Raw genomic sequence first — 15877 nt, forward strand, 5'->3', positions numbered from 1 at the left:
CAGCACAGCCCAGCACCAGACTCCTGGAGCAAGTTCCCAACTTTATTTCTACTTTTCCCGAGACATCAGGGGGACCTGGCCCCACTGGGATGGGCAGGGGCTCCTGCTGCCCTCCCACCCAAAGCAGGCCCCTAGACCTGCACGGGGTCGCTCACTGCAGTCCCTAGAGACTTTCTGGACCCTGAACAGCCCTCACCAGGGAGGCCGGCAGCTGAAGGAGAGGAGTGGGGATTGGCTGAAGAAAGACAGTCAGGGTGGCCCCACAGCCCCTCCGCACCTTCCAGGGCATCCTCGGGCCAAGTCTGGGGGCGCGGGCTCTGAGCAGAGGCAAAGTTCCTGGAAAGCGCAGCGTGGGTGACAGCGCTTTGAGTCCTGACTTCAGGTCCTCATGTTCTTGCTGAGTTTCCCGCAGCAAATTTCCCTGCACCTAGGGCCCCCACCTCTTCACCTCCCTGGGAGGCAAGGGAGGAAGTGGGGCTCTGGAAGCCTCCTGGAGCGCAGGGCTGCGTTCCCAGGTTCCCAGCGCTCAGACAACGGGGAGAGGGGCTGCTCCCAGGGTCCCGAGCATGGGGCGGCCTGAGGGTTCGTTAGTCCCTGCGGGGGGCTGCGCCTCAACCTCAGAAGGGCTCCCGGGGCCTTCAGGGAGGCCCAGCCCTCCAGGTCCTTGTCCCTGGAGCCGTCGAGAAGTCACCTCCCATCCTCCCCAGGGGCTGAGGCAGGAGATGAGAGCCGGCAGAGTCAGCACTCCCCCGACTGACCTAGAGGGTCTCTCTGTCCTAGGAGCCCTTGGGGAAACATGACCAGGAAGGAAGAAGCAGAGAGAGGGGCCCAAGCCTCAGACTGGGGAACCAGAGAAGCTGGAAGGCAGAGGTGCTGCCCAGAGGGGCCAAGGGGACGGAAGCCACAGGCTTGACCTCTGGGTGTCTTCATAAAGTGATTTCTGGGTGCACGGGCCCCTGGCAGAGCAGGGTTCCCCAGAAGAGCCTAGACGGATGTGGATTGGTCTTCTTCTAGAAATGGGGTATTTGGTGCTGCCAGGGTGGCGCCAGGGCAATGTCAGGAAAGACTGCCCCAGGCCTTGGCCTCAGGGAGGAAGCTGGGGGCTGACGGGGCAGGGTCGGCAGAGGCCTTCACTTCGGAATTCCTCAGGGCGGAGGGCTTCCATGCACGAAGGCTCTCTTCAGACCTGGCAGCAGCATGTTGGTCTTCTGCCCCGAAGCCTCTGGGGTCAGATCTCCTGGATTCCTCCAACAGTGCCTTCAGAAGCTGCTGCAGCTGTGACCTAGAGCCAGGAGTGGGGCTCCTACCACTCCCGGGGGTCTGGAGCCCTAGAGCAGGAAAGACAGGTTATGTCCCAAAGTCACAGAAGGACAGTGTGAGAGCCAGAGCACCCTTCAGCCTGTTCATAGAGACCTAGAACCCACCATGTTCCTGCCATGCCACTGCCCAACACCTTCGAAACCCTGATCCCCAACTCCCCAGAGAGACAAGAAGCGTGGAGCCATGCCATCCCCTCCCCACTTGGCCCCAGAGGTCACTGTCAGACGGTCAGCCACTGGGACCCTCAGTGACCTCCTATCATACCCTGGCTCCGCTGATGGCCAACCCCCTTACCAAGCACTGCAGCCCTCAGCACAACCCCCCCGGGGCCACTCTACACAACACCACCTCATCCCTTACCTGTATCTGAAGCCTTTTCCAGAACTTCTACACTTGCAGCTACACCCTGACCCAGGGTGTCAGCAGGACACACGTGACTGTCAGGCCCATGAGCTCAGCGGAGTGGGTCCTGCTGGCCCTTCACCACCACTCCCAGACCACAGCTGGCTGCCACCAGCTACTTCCTAAGACTCTTCATTTTGGGCCCAAGTTATCTGGCTGGCCAGCCACACCCCCTAAGCACTGCTTTGATCCTTGCCCATTCTCCAGCTGCTTCCTAATGAGGCCGTATCTTCCATCTGTGAACACTGGCCCATCTGAGCTGACACGCTTCATTCAGCCAGTGACTTCCCAGGCCGCTCCCTGCCTGGACCTGCAGAAACCACGCCCCCTGAAGTCTTGGGCCCCAGCAGCCCACCCTCTGACCTCTGCCTCCTCTGCTTCCAGCCCACTTGCCTCAGCACCATGACCCCCCAGCCCCGCTGAGCCCCAAAAGCCCATCTTCTTGCTCCATAGCCTCCTCACTTCCAAAACACCCTCCACACCTGGCATGGGTCCCCAAGACATCCCCAGGCACCCCCACTCTAGCAGAACTGCCACAGCACCCCAGTCCTAGAGGACGAAGTGACCAACCTGGGCCACCTCCGTCGGCTGCCCAGCACCACTGCGCCCCCACCGAGTGTCTCTCAGAGGTTTCCTCTCCTGCGCCCCAGTCAGCCACTCCACACCTTTCCCTCCCCGCACATCCTCTTCTCCCCAGCCTCTCACCTCACTCTTTTGCCATCAACACCTGGGACTGAAGCCCCTCATAGCACATCAAGACCACACACCAACTGGAGTCTGCTCCCATCTTCTTCCTTGCCACTAGGTCCAAGAAAGTGCCTTTGCTCCCAAGAAGAACAGCTCCTTCTCAAATATTCTAGATATTCTTCTGCCCCATGAATCCATTCCCCCTTCTCCACGGGGTCATTATTTCCATACCCAAACTTGCTTGTATATCCACTATCTTGATGCACTTTCCATTGATCCATGACCACTTCCAGCCACCTCTCAATTCTGTTCTTAAAGCTAATCAAACCTCTCAAATAGTGACCCACAAAACTCTTGCTATTGTCTCTTATTGTTTAATGTTTAATCTTTCTAATATTTGATATCATAGGAAATAAGTCTGCAAAATGGTGCTGGAGCTGCATAATCACATGCAAAACGACTGAACTATTAAGCTCAGCACACGTCCAACTCTTTGACACTCCATGGACTGTAGCCCACCAGGCTCATCTGTCCATGGCGTTTTCCGGCAAGTATACTGGAGTGGATTGCCATGTCCTTCTCCAGAAGACCTTTCCAAACCAGGGATTGAACCCAGGTCTCCCATATCACAGGCAGATTCTTTACCATCTGAGTCACCAGGGAAGGCCTGATGTACATGCAAAATACATTGGATTAAATCTACATGACCTTGAGTTAGGCAAATCCTTCTTAGATATGACACCAAAAGCACAGTGATAAAAGAAAATGTAAGTTGGACTTTGCTTATAAACATTTGAAATTTTGACGCAAAGAACACCATCTAGAAAGTTAAACAACCGATAAAATGTGAGAAAATATTTCTAAATGATACATCCTATAAGGGACACGTATTCAGAATATACAAAGAACTCCCACAATTTACCAGTAAAAGACAACCCAACCAAAAAACAGGCAAAAGATTTGAACACTTTTCCAAACATATACAAAAGACCTATAAGCAGATAAAGAGGTGTTCACAGCCATTCAGGAAATGCAAACCAAAGCGACAACAAAATGCCACTTCACACCCACTTGGGCAGGGTTATAACCCGAAGTGGTGACAAGGGCTTCATATGAAACTTCATATACCTGCTGGTCGAAGCGAAAAACAGTGCAGCCAATTTGGAAAACAATTTAGCAGTAAAGTATGGAGTTACCAAAGAACCCAGAAATTTTACTCCTACGTATATATCCAAAAGAAAAGAAAATACATGTCCACATAAAATCTTGTACATGAATGTTTGTCCCAGTAGAACTAGAAATGGCCCAAAGATCCTTTGATAATGGATAAACAAGATGTGGCATATCCTTCAACAATAAAAATGAAGTACAGTTGACCCTGAACCACACAGGTTTGAACTGCACGAGCGCACTGATACGTGACTTCTCAGCAAACGTTCTACAGTACCACACGGTCAGTGGAATCCTTGGATGTGGAGGACTGACTGAAGCCGTAGGCAGTCAGAGGGTCTGTTGACAGAGGGTCAGCGCCACTAACCCTCAGACTGTTCGAGGATCGGCTGTACTGATATGCTATACTGTGGATGAACCTTGAAAACAGAATCCTACGTGAAAGAAGCCGATCACAAAAGACCGTCTTGTATGATTCTGTTTATACGACATGCCCGGAGTAGGCAAACCTACAGACACAGAATGTAGAGTGGAGACTGCCTACCGCTGGAGTTGGGAGTACACGTGTGCGAAAATACTGAGGAGTAGATTGAGTCGTGGGGTATACACACGTCAACTTGGCAAGCTGCCAAATTGTTTTCCAAGATGGTGCAGCATTTATACGTCTATCAGCAGAGTATGAATGTCATCATCGCTTCATCATCTTATTTGTATTCGGCAGTATCTGACTTCTAAACTTCTGCCAACTTAAGGGATAAAAAAGGGTACTGTGGTCTTTATTTGCATTTCCCCAATTACTAATGAGGTAATGGTGATGAGAGAAGGTCACCAGGGCAACCAACTTCAGAAGAATATTTCTTCACAAGACGAAATAACAGTTGCCAACTGATGGGTATCTCACAAGCTAGAAGGCAGTCACCTGGTCATGCCCAAATGCAAGGAAGACTGGCAAATGTAGACCTTATCCTAGCCAGCCATGTGCTCAGCTAAAAATCAGCGGGCCTGGTACTATAGTCAGGGAACTATAGTCAACACGTTATAATAACCTGTAAAGGAAAAGAATACTCGAAGCCGTCTCAATTCTCTTTCCTGTGGATCTTCATCACGCCTCCTGCTTCTCCCTTGCACAGCCACTGCCCGATTCTGCACTCTCACCCCTGCCTGGGCCAGCTGCATCTTTTTAAAGGCTTAAAATGTATTTTAATAAATTGATGCTGCATTACAATACAACTGACTTTTGTATATTGATTCTATTCACCTTTAAAAATTCTTATTAGTTCTAGTAATTTTTTTGTAGATTCCTTCAATGCAGATTGTCATCTATGAATAGCGACTCTTTTCTTCCTTCTCAAACCTCAAGACTTCATTTGTTGTTGTACCACAAGGGCTAAGACTTACTACATTGTTGAATAGATGAGACAAGAGTGAAAAACTTGTCTTAATGTTTTGACATTTAAAATGATTTTTGGTCTGTTTTTTTTGTAGGTACGTTAAAGTTAGGAAAGTGACCTCTATTCCTATTTGCTAACAGTTTTTAATCATAGCTGATTGTTAATTTTTTTTCAAGTGCTTTTTCTGCATCTGAATGGTGAGCCCCTGGTCTGCCCTGCTCACCTCTACAGACTCACCTCCTAGCACTTGACCCTCACTAATTCCACTTCAACCTTTTTCCAGCTCCTCAAATCGCTCTGCTCCCTGTCACTCACCTTTCCCACTGGGCTCGTGGCCACTTGGGCTGCAGTCATAAAACCTGAGGACCCGTGCAATGTCCGAGTTGCTGAGGTTCCATCGCTGGCCAATGTGGACACTGGGGGCCCAGAGTGGAGTGATGGTGGGCAGCCCGCGCCGGCTGAAGGCGAGCCTGAAACCCAGGAGGCAGGGGCCTGAGTCCAGACTGGCTGGGCTGGCAGGACAGTGCAGAGGGAAGAAAACCAGAAAAGGGGTCCTCACCTCCCATAGTGCATCACTGAAGAGTAGTCATAGGGCACCAGCATGTTGCTGCTCCGAGATTTGATGAAGTTCATTTCAAAACCTGAAAAAAGCACTTGGCGATGGGGAAGGGGGGCAAGGGAGGAAGGGAAGGTAGCAGGGGGCTCCTGGAAGTGTCCAGCCCACCTAAGGGGGTCCTACTTGGCGATGGGGAATGGGGCCAGGGGAGGAAGGGAAGGTGGCAGGGGGTTCCTGGAAGCGTCCAGCCCACCTGAGGGGGTCCAAAACTACACCCAGAGTGCATCTCCTCACCCCACCCCCGTTTCTGATCCCCGTCTCCTCGGTGCCCTGGGAGGGTTCCAGATCTGCGCCAGCTGACGTATTAATACAAGCACAGGGACTTGGTGGCTGGCCCGCCATTGCCTGCTAAGACTTCTCTCCCCCGTCTCTCCTCCTCTCAGGCTCGCCCTGTGTGAAACTATCTTTATACTAATATAGTCCAGCTCTCAAGAAGTCCCACGCTGCTCAGAGCCTTGGATGCCCACTACCAGTGAGACCCAGTGCCTACTCCTCACCCCACTCCTCCTCCCCACCCCAGGCTTGGAGACCTGTGAGCCCACCATCCACCGGGGGTATGCCCCACCCCCAGAAGCAAAGCCACCCGCCCTCCCTGCCCCCAGCCAACAGCACCTGCCCCACCCCCAACCCCAGGTGTGGAGCTCAGCCTTTTCCCATTGGCCAGAGCGCTTGCTTCTTCCTGTCCCTTGGCCCCTGCAGGCCTGGGAGCAACAAGCTTCCCTCCCTCAACTTCTCTCCTGCCCTTCAGTGAGCCTCTGAAAGGACGGCTGTACCCCCATCTTTGCTCCCCTAAAGACCCCAGGCCCAGCCAGCTGCCTTTACACTCACCCATGGTCACCAGCAGCCTCCTCACCACTAAAATGGTAATCTAACACCTTTATATCCCATCCCTGCCTGGAAATACCTACCCAGTAGAGTGCTTACTTTTTCCTTTTAAAATCCTTTAAGTTATTAAACATAACTTTGAGTAGGCAACATATTCATCTGACTCAAATCTCAGAAAATATGAAGATACATAATGCTCCCCACTCCATCTCCCTTGAGTTCCCGCCTCCACAGTTAATTGATGTTACTGGCTTGTGTATTTTAGCCGTTTGTTCTTTACATATTAACTAAGTACAAACATTCTCATTTTTCCTTGTTCTTTAGCAATTTTTTCCATTAGGGTAGCTGCTGTTTAATTTTATTGTTAAAAGAAAAAACAGCTTTTTCATTTATTAGTGCTGTTTTGTTTTCTAACTCATTAATTTCTGCTTTTCCCTTCACGAATTCCCTTTTTTTGCTTAACTTGAATTGAAATGCCGAATTTGTCCTCTATCTTTGTTGATCTAAGTGTTTCAGTCTACATATTTTCCCCGTGGGTTGCTTTAGCTATGAACTCTTGGTTCTAATTTTCATGCTCTAAGAATTCCTGCAATTTCTTTAACTCCATAGCTTCAAAAAAGGTTTGTTGTTTTCTAAATTTTAATTTTCAAATAGATAACATTTTTCACTTGTTACTAGCTTCTACTTTTTATATCATGATCAAAATGTTTGTATTAACTCTACTTTTTCAAATTTGAAGGTCTTGTGGCTATCATAAGTCTTTACAAGGATTCCATGGGCACTTGAGCTTTTTTTTTGTTTTCACTGCGCAGTGACATGCTCCCTAGAATGGAAGCACGAAATCCTAACCACCGGACCTCCTGGGAAGTCCCTCCATAAGCACCGAAAGGACTGTATTCTATTTTTATAGCGTGGTGTCACTATGGCCTCCCCACGTCTAGACTAATCTCTGATCTCAATCTCTATCCCCCATCCCACTAAGAGGCGCTGCCCATTTTCCCATCCCATTCTCGGCATGGGGGGCATCCATGTACGATGGCTGCTGTCTTGGGCCTCCTCCCCTCCGCGTAACCCCACAACAGCAGCAAAGGCACTCATACCAGAAGCCCTCCTCTTACACAAAGACTTTCAAGTGTTCATTTGCTTCCATACCCTCAAACCCAAATCACTCACCTCCTCTGCTCTCCTCCCTCATGAATCAATTGTCTCGACTCCTCTCACCTCCTATGTCAGGCTGTCCCCCTCTGCCAAGGACAGGGCCTCACCGCTGCTGAAGTCAGATCCTTGGCACCTTGCCCAGCACATAGCTGCAGCTCCCTGGCATCCAGTGCAGTGACCCACTCTCCAGACCAGCCTCAGCCTTCCCACTGCCACTTTTCAGGACCTGGTCCCCCTACACTTTATCCCAGAGGCCCATCAGCAGCCATCTCACAGCCTCTGCAGGGTTGCCCTCTACCTCCTGCATCGGGCACTTGGCACACACACATAGCCCACTACCTCTAAGATATCTGTCTTGGCTCAGCTCCTCAACCAGAGCACAGTCCCTGCCCTGAGCCTCAAGAGCAGTGTCTAAGGCATGCAGGGCTGCTGGTTGAGTATAAGTGAGCAAGAGTCATAAGACCATCAACTCCATCCTTAGGTAACTGCCAGTGTCAGTGAGGAGAGATGAGACAGGGCAAATTGATGCCCTAGTTCAGGGTAACTGTGGGTGGCACTGAAGCCTCAGGGCCCAGAGCAGCAGCATCTGGGTTATTCTCCATGTCTTGGAGGAAAGCAGGAATCCCACCTTCCCCATGGGAGACAGGCAGGTCGTGGGGAAGATGGACAACCTTTCCCAAATAGCCAGGCAATTCCCTGGGCGCAGGCCATGCCTGCCACCTTCTGGCAGGACCACCTCTCCTCCACCTCCCCCACCATGCATGACCTGGCTTACCTGGGAGGATCTCATTCCAGTTCACACGGATGTAGCGGTCCCGGTCGGCCCGCGAGTGCTCATGCCAGAAGCCCAGCACGTGCATAAGCTCATGCAGGACGATGCCCGGGCCCCTCTGGAGACAGCTGGGCCCTAGAGATATCACCTGCATCCCTCCGCTGCGGCCAATGCTCGAGAAGCACCTGCAGGGCCATGAAAGTGCTGGGTGGGCATTGGCCAGGAGAATCGGCAAACCCAGGCCCCTCGCCCCTCCTCCCAGGACCTGGGATAAGAGAGCACCCAGAGCGAGTCCCCATCCTGGGCTGTAGCCAAGTCCCCCCACTGCTTGGCCCTCTGTGAACAGGGTGTGCTGGAACCCTGTTTCCAGCCTGCACTGTAAGGAGTTGGTGAGAACTGATGTTAACATGGATGATGGAAGCAGCTGATTACGTGAATGTCTCCACACGGGGAGCCCCGAGTCAAAGCTCTCATGCACATTCTCTTAGGGCCCTAGCAAGCTAGGAAAGCAGTATTACCGTCACCCACATTTCAGAGAGAAGACAGAAGGGGCTCAGAAGTTAAGGGACTTGCCAGAGTCACCTGGCTCCTGCACCATGGAACCTGGATCCGAGCCCAGGTCTGCCCCATGACACCCGCACTCACTCCCCAGGTCACGTAGTCTCCTGGGAGATGGAGTGGAAGGTTCTTTAAAGGATTGAGCACCTCCTTGCCCACCTCTCCTGAGTATTTGCCCTGAGTATTTGTAGGTCTAGCTCATGCTGAGCAGACCACTCAGATGGGCAGGGGGACTCTAGACTAGGGAGGACAGGCCCAGACACAGGTTTTAGACAACAGTTTTGTTAATTTCAGGCTGAACTCAAGACAGCTGAGGCTCTCACCATGCACACATAGGCACACTCACACACTCACCAAGAAGCACTTACCCAGACATGGGGATGATGGAAATGAAGTCCCTCTGGCCATCGTAGGCAACAAACCTGATGCACGTGAAGCGTTCAAACTCGGCAAATGCCTCCAGGATGACTTGGCGGCTAGGCTTATCTGGGGAAGAGACCCGCCGGCTAAAGCCCCAGCCAGGCTGCCTGCACTGCTCTCCCCCAGATGTCTGCACGGGGGGGAAGGAGCTGAGCTTTAGATCATTCTCCAGTGCAGAACGCCAAGAAATGTCAGCATGGGGCTTTCCTGGTGGCCCAGTGGTTAAGACTCCATGTTTCCAGTGCAGGGAGCATGGGTTCAACCCCTAGTCAGGGAACCAAGATCCTGCATGCCTCACAACATGGCCAAAAACAAGTAAGGATGGGTGGATGGATAGAGGGGTGGATGAATGGGGGGGTGGATGTATATAGATAGGAAGAAAGGGCAGCATGATGGTGTGGGAAGGAAAAAGCAGGGCTCCAGGTGCACCCTGGCTGTGTGACCTTGGGCTGGTCACTGTCTTCTGGGCCATCTGGTCTTGAAATGGATCAGACTGTCCCTAGGTGTGGCTTCCCCATCAGCTCCTCCAGGACTTTAGCATCCCAGCTCAGGGGCCCATGAGACAGAGGGCTTCTGACAGAAGGATTCTTTGGGTGATGGTGGAGGAAGCACAAAGGGGAATTAAAACCCATAGAGGGAACTTCTCTGGTGGCTCAGTGGTAAAGAAGCCTCCTGCTAATGCAGGAGACATGGTTTGATCCCTGTTCTGGAAAGACCCCACATGCCACAGAGCAACCAAGCCCATGAGCCACAACTGCTGAGCCTGGGGTCTGGAGCCCACGAGTTGTAACTGCTGGAGCCGGCTCGCCCTAGAGCCAGTGCTCTGCAACAGGAGAAGCCACCGCAACGAGGAGCCTGTGCACCCAGCTAACGAGCAGCCCCTGCTCACTGCAGTCAGAGAAAGCCCGTGCAGCAGCGAAGACCCAGCACAGCCAGTACAAATAAATAAACATGAAAAATAAAGTCGCTGTATGTCATTAAAGAAAAACAAAGCGAAGAGGAGCCGGGCTGCGCAGGGAGGAAGGCCCACGGCTCCGGGGCCTGGGGCCGACTCACCGTACTTGCTGGAGAGCAGGAAGGGGACCTCCACAACACCGCCATTCTTAGGCCACTTGCTGCTGGTCGCCGAGAACAGCCGGAAGGGACTCTGAGGAGAGAGGGCGGCTCAGGGAGCGGCCGGCCAAGCTTCCCGCCCCGAGGCTGCCACCTCTCAGGCCCCAGGAGCCCTCAAGATGTGCGCTGTGAGGGTGGCTGCTCATCAGAGAGGGGCCAGCAACAGGGAGGTCAGTGGCCAGCTGTGTGACGCGCAGCACAGCCCTTTGTTGTAGAGAAAGAAGTTGCCACTTACTCTATTGGGCAGAGAAACCCATGAAATTCAGAATGCTTATCTTTTCGACAGTTTTTCTAAATGTCCTGTGGACATCTAATAACAACATATGAGATACAAAATTTTAAACACTTTCTGTAGGATATGATTAATAAAATTAAATATAAATCTATTATATTTAAATTATTAATGATATCATTCAAGATCTTAATTTTTTCTGCACTTGATAAAATATTCTCAGGAATGTTAATATGTCTCACTATGATCATATATTTTTCTTTTTCCCTCATATTTCTTCTGATTTTTGCTTTATGTATCTTTGTTTGTTTGTTAAGGTAACTAATGGTTTATGATGTCTCTTTTTTGTGAATTGTACCTTTTATCATTAAGAATATTCATCTTTGTTTCATTTAAAAATAAATTAATTTTTTTAAAAAAAGAGAAACCCAGACAAAATATTTCCTGCAGAGGCTACCAAAGGTTTTACTGGATCCCGCGTTTACCCTGTGCATTCACTAGGTAACTGGGAACAGGGGCCCTGCCCTGCCCTAGGGGTCCCTGCCCTGGCCTGGGCTGGCCTTCGGCTCTCCCGCCCAACTCAAGCTGAGCCATCAGTGGACAGCATCAGACCAGCACCGAAGTCTTGCTCTCGCCAAGTCACTGTCCTATTCAAGAGCCTTCTGCCATCCCCAGCCTCCTAAAAGAAGGCCCCGATTTCCATCCAGCCTTCTCCCTTTCTGACCCGCCCCTCATCCCTAGGCAGGATGGTTTGTGTGTTATTCCTCATTCTGTCTTCCTCAGACCATCACTGCCGCCCACGATGTTCACCACAGACACCTCCCCACATCCCCACCAGCCACTCTGCCAACCTGTGCTAGCCTCTTCCTTCGTCCCAGTACTCCCTGAGCGCCTTCCCGGGCCAGGGTAGCAAGCTGGGGCTTGACATTCCAAAACCCCTCCTGCAGGAAGCCCTCCCAGACTGACTGCTGCCACCATTCCAGATGTCACACCCTCCGCCAGGCTGGCTTATTCCTAACAACATTCGCGCTGACTTTGGCAAGAAGACCTGTGAGTAGCAAAGAAGGATGGCCCACAAGTCACACCCCCATGACGCCTAGGGATGAGCTCACAGGTCTGACACTGCTGTGACATTATTTTACATGTGTGTGTGTGTGTGTGTGTGTGCGCGCGCTCACACTCACCGGCCGGAGGATGTCCCCCTCAAGGAGGAAGCTGCTCTCTGGGGACTCCTCTGGAATCAGCCCTGAGAAGGAAGGGACACACGTGTGTGGTGCATGCCCCCACCCCCACAACAGAGACCTCCAGCCAAGCAACTCCAGGGTCCACCCTTCCCTGGGCCCTGAGGCTGTGTGACCAAGTCACACAGCCCCTCTGAGTCCCCATCTACAAGCACGTGCAGCCCTTCTCGGCCTGATCACACCCTTCCCTGCTCAGACAGTACGTTTCTCCCGGGACCCACACATGTACACTATCCAGTCCCAGCGAATTCTCTGGCAGTTTAGTGGCTGGACTCCACACCTCCACAGCAGGGGACATGGGTTCAATCCCTGGTTAGGGAACTAAGACCCTGAATGCCATGCAGCCCAGCCAAGAGGGAAAAAAAAAAAAAACAAACAACCCAGTCCCAGCTCCTGCCTCCTGCATCTGACACCCTCTGCTCCCAGGAAGTTGCCATTTCTTCCAGCTATCTCCACCCTCCGCTCCAGCCCGAGCCACGCTTCCAGCACACGCCCTGGCCCTCCTGCTCCACTCACCCCTGACCCATCTGTGTAGCACTCTGGACCCTCACTGCAGAAAGTCCCAGAAAGTCCAACCCTCGCTATCACGGCAGGGGGGCTACGGCTCCACCCTCCTCTCCCACCACCCCCCCACCTCCCCCTGCACAGTGGGCAGCCCCTCCCTGCACAGCCTCCCTTCTAGGACACCAGCCCCAACAGGAGTCTTAGAAGAGTGCCTGGCATCCTGAAGGTTAGGCTGTTTTGGTCAGTCGCTCAGTCATGTCCAACTGTGCAGCCCCATGGGCTGCAGCAGCCAGCTTTCCTTGTCCTTCACTGTCTCCCTGGGTTTGCTCAGAGCCCTGTGCATCCTAGAAGCTGGGCTCCCCAGAGCAGAGCCTGAGCCAGGGGGCCATCTGCAGGTGACTGAAGCTGGAGCGCCCAGGGGAGGGCTGGGTTCAACAGGAGGGCCACCCAGGCTGACCTCACAGGACCTTCGGACCCCAAGACTTATCCCGCCTTGACATGTGCCTGTGCATGCCCCTGTGGGAGGGCCGCCCTAGGCAAGGGAGGAAGGAAGCACTTTCCCCGGCATCCCTGGACGAGGGCCTCGGGCTACAACAGGTCTGAGCAGCAGCATCCCCAGCAGCTGGGGAGGGGGTGTGCCTCCCGGCAAAGAGCCTCCAGACTACCGGGAGTTCTCGGGCCACCAGCAGCCCTAGCAGAGTGTCCTCCACAGCCGCTGAAAAACAGTGCCAGCACAGCCTCAGGCTGACCTGGAGTTGGCCAGCTCCAATTAGTGACCCCAAGGTGGTGAGCCACCCTGCTCCAGCGTCTCACAGAGCAGGAGGGGGCGAGCCACACCCAGCAGGTTCATAGCTCCAGGACAAGCTCTCCCTCCACCCCCTCTGCCCCCTCCACTGTGCTCTGAAATCCCCATCTTTATTTCTTTTTCCGCTTCCCCAGGCAGGAAGGCCTGAGACTCGCACTTCCTGAGACCCACAGTGCCTCACACCTGCAGGTCATCCCACACCAGGTGGAAGGCATGTTTCCTAACAGCCGCTAATAATTCCACTCACATCAGACTCGGCCTGATAAAAGCCAAGTGTGTGTAGTCAATTGCTCAGTCACATCCGACTCTGCAATTTCAGGGACTGTAGCCTGCCAGGCTCTTCTGTATTCAGGCAAGAATACTGGAGTGGGTTGCCCTTCTCCAGGGGATCTTCCTGACCCAGGGATCGAACCAGGGTCTCCTGCATTGCAGGTGGATTCTTTACCATCTGAGCCACCAGGGAAGGGGCTCACCATATTTTAAAACCTCTGCTTTTCCCCCTTCTTGTAAAAGTAACACCCCAGTAGAGAAGACACAGAAAAATAGACTTAAGTTTCCCATGAACTACTGCTCACCATGGCCCCCTTAGCAAGCTGGCACATCTCCTCGCAGCATTTTCTACTCATCTGAGTGTTCAGCATGGTTTTCATAGGCTACATGGACAACTTCATACTCCTCACCCCACGAGAAGACAGTGTCCTCACCTTGGTTTATTGCAGGGATGTCCTTGTCCCAAGGTGTCTGGGTCTCCTCAGGGGTGAGGTCTTCTGAGAATCTGGTCCCACAGGCTCCAGCGCAGTGAGAGGCTGAGGGTGCTCCTACGATGAAGCCTGGCCCAGACGCAGGTACAAATGCACAATGGTTACGCAGGACAAGAGCACGTGGGGTGAGGGGAGTGGGCTATCAGACCTCAGGACCCAGGCCCTTCAGGCAGCCCTCCAGGAGGAGTCCTGGGAGCCCAACTGGCCCTGAGGCCTGGACAACCTTGCGGAAGGAACTTCCCTAGGGGGACAAGTGTTAGACGCTGAGTCGTGTCCAACTCTTTGTGATCTCATGGACTGTAGCCCGCCAGGCTACATGTCCATGGGATTCTCCAGGCAAGAATACTGGCGTGGGTTGCCATTCCCTTCTCCAGGGGATCTTCCTCGCCCAGGAGTCAAACCTGGACCTCCCATACTGTGGGCAGATTCTTTACTGCCCGAGCCACTAGAGAAGCCCAGACAGTAAAGAATCCACCTGCAATGCGGGAGACTTGAGTTCCATCCCTGAGCCAGGAAGACCCCCTGGAGGAGGAAATGGCAACCCACTAGGAAGACCAAGACGGGGCTTCAAAAGGCAACCCTGGGCTCCAGGTGTCTGGGCAAGTATGAGGCAGGGGAGGGAGGGAAAAGGAGGGAGCAGGGGGCAGCCTCAGGCTCCAACACTGAGGCCACGGTGTGGCTGAGCTTCAGACCCTGCCCCCAGCCCCCTCCTCAGCCCAGGCCTCGGGAAGCGGGCCAGGCAAGCCTGGCGTGGAGGGCAGGGCATGAATGTCTGGAGGCGTCAGTCCTGCTATCTCCTGCGAGGCAGGCCCTCCAACCCCAGCATCCTCGGGAGGTCCTCCTGGGACCCCTGCGAGCTGACTTCTAGGAGCATCCCTGGAAGCCCATTCTCCTAGCCATGCTGGTCAACTTACATCCCTGCAAGCTTCAGCTATGCCCTCTGGTCATTCCCCACATGGGCTCCACAGGCTGGAGCCAAAGTGAGGGGGGTAGGAGAGTGAGGCAACCCACTTACCAGGCAGACAGACCAGAATCAGGACCCATGGCCAGAGACCTTCCATGCTCATGCTACCCGCAGTGGGCCCCCGTGGCCCCTCAGCTAGCAAGAGCACCGATTCCTGCGAGATGAAGCAGCCTAATTGCAGACAGGACCACCGCCTTCCTTAAATAGCATCTTCGCCAGCCCCCACCTGCAGGCCCTCCCCAGCCAGTTCCACCTGGAGCCCAGCCCAACAGCTCCCAGCTGCAGCCCTGCCCTCTCCTACCTGCACTGCCCCTCCCAGCCCAGGCCCGCACCTTCCGGACCCTGGCCTGGCTAAGCGGGCCAGCAGGGGTCCCCAGCCTCTGGGCTCTGATGCCCGACGACCTGAGGTGGTGCTGATGGGCTAATAATGAAGTGCGCAATGAATGTAACGTGCTCGAATCATCCCGAAACTGCCCTCCCACCCCCACCCGTGGGAAAGTTGTCTTCCATGAAACGGGTCTCTGGTGCCAGAAAGGCCGGGGACCACTGGAAGAAGCGGGCACGAGGCAGCCTTTGGCCTCCCCCTGGGGGTGTACCTCTTCTCAGGTTCCCTCCCACCACCAGGGGGCAGAGAAACACTGCAGAAAGGTGGGAGGCAGCCAGCGCAGGGCGGAGCTTCACCCTCCAGTCTGCGCAGACCCCTTTCCTGCCCCTGCCCTGTGCTCAGACGTGGGGAGCACTACCTGAGATCCTGAGGCACCCCCAGTCTGACTGTGGAAGGAGGAAGAATCACTACGTTTTTATAAGCTTTTATTATGGTATACGGGGTTCTCTGGTGGCTCAGACTGTAAAGAACCCGCCTGCCAATTCAAGAGACCGGGGTTTGGTCCCTGAGTTGGGAAGATCCCCTGGAGAAGGAGACAGCAACCCTCTCCAGT

The 15877-nt window shown here is 53.4% G+C and overlaps 1 protein-coding gene across 1 annotated transcript; it reads right to left on the reverse strand.

Moving 5' to 3' along the window:
• Positions 1-21: 21 nt before the first annotated feature.
• ASTL (astacin like metalloendopeptidase) lies at positions 22-15042 on the reverse strand. Its single transcript, XM_061431317.1, has 10 exons — positions 15004-15042; positions 14178-14216; positions 13919-14114; positions 11849-11910; positions 10376-10466; positions 9268-9385; positions 8345-8526; positions 5530-5611; positions 5286-5440; positions 22-1328 (listed from the first exon to the last, which is right to left on the reverse strand). Exons 1-10 carry the CDS (start codon positions 15040-15042, stop codon positions 1057-1059), a joined length of 1236 nt encoding a protein of 411 aa, XP_061287301.1. The 3' UTR covers positions 22-1056.
• Between the last annotated feature and the right edge of the window lie 835 nt (positions 15043-15877).

This window comes from Bos javanicus, chromosome 11 (genome assembly GCF_032452875.1).
Source record: "Bos javanicus breed banteng chromosome 11, ARS-OSU_banteng_1.0, whole genome shotgun sequence".
Classification (NCBI taxonomy): Eukaryota; Metazoa; Chordata; class Mammalia; order Artiodactyla; family Bovidae; genus Bos; species Bos javanicus.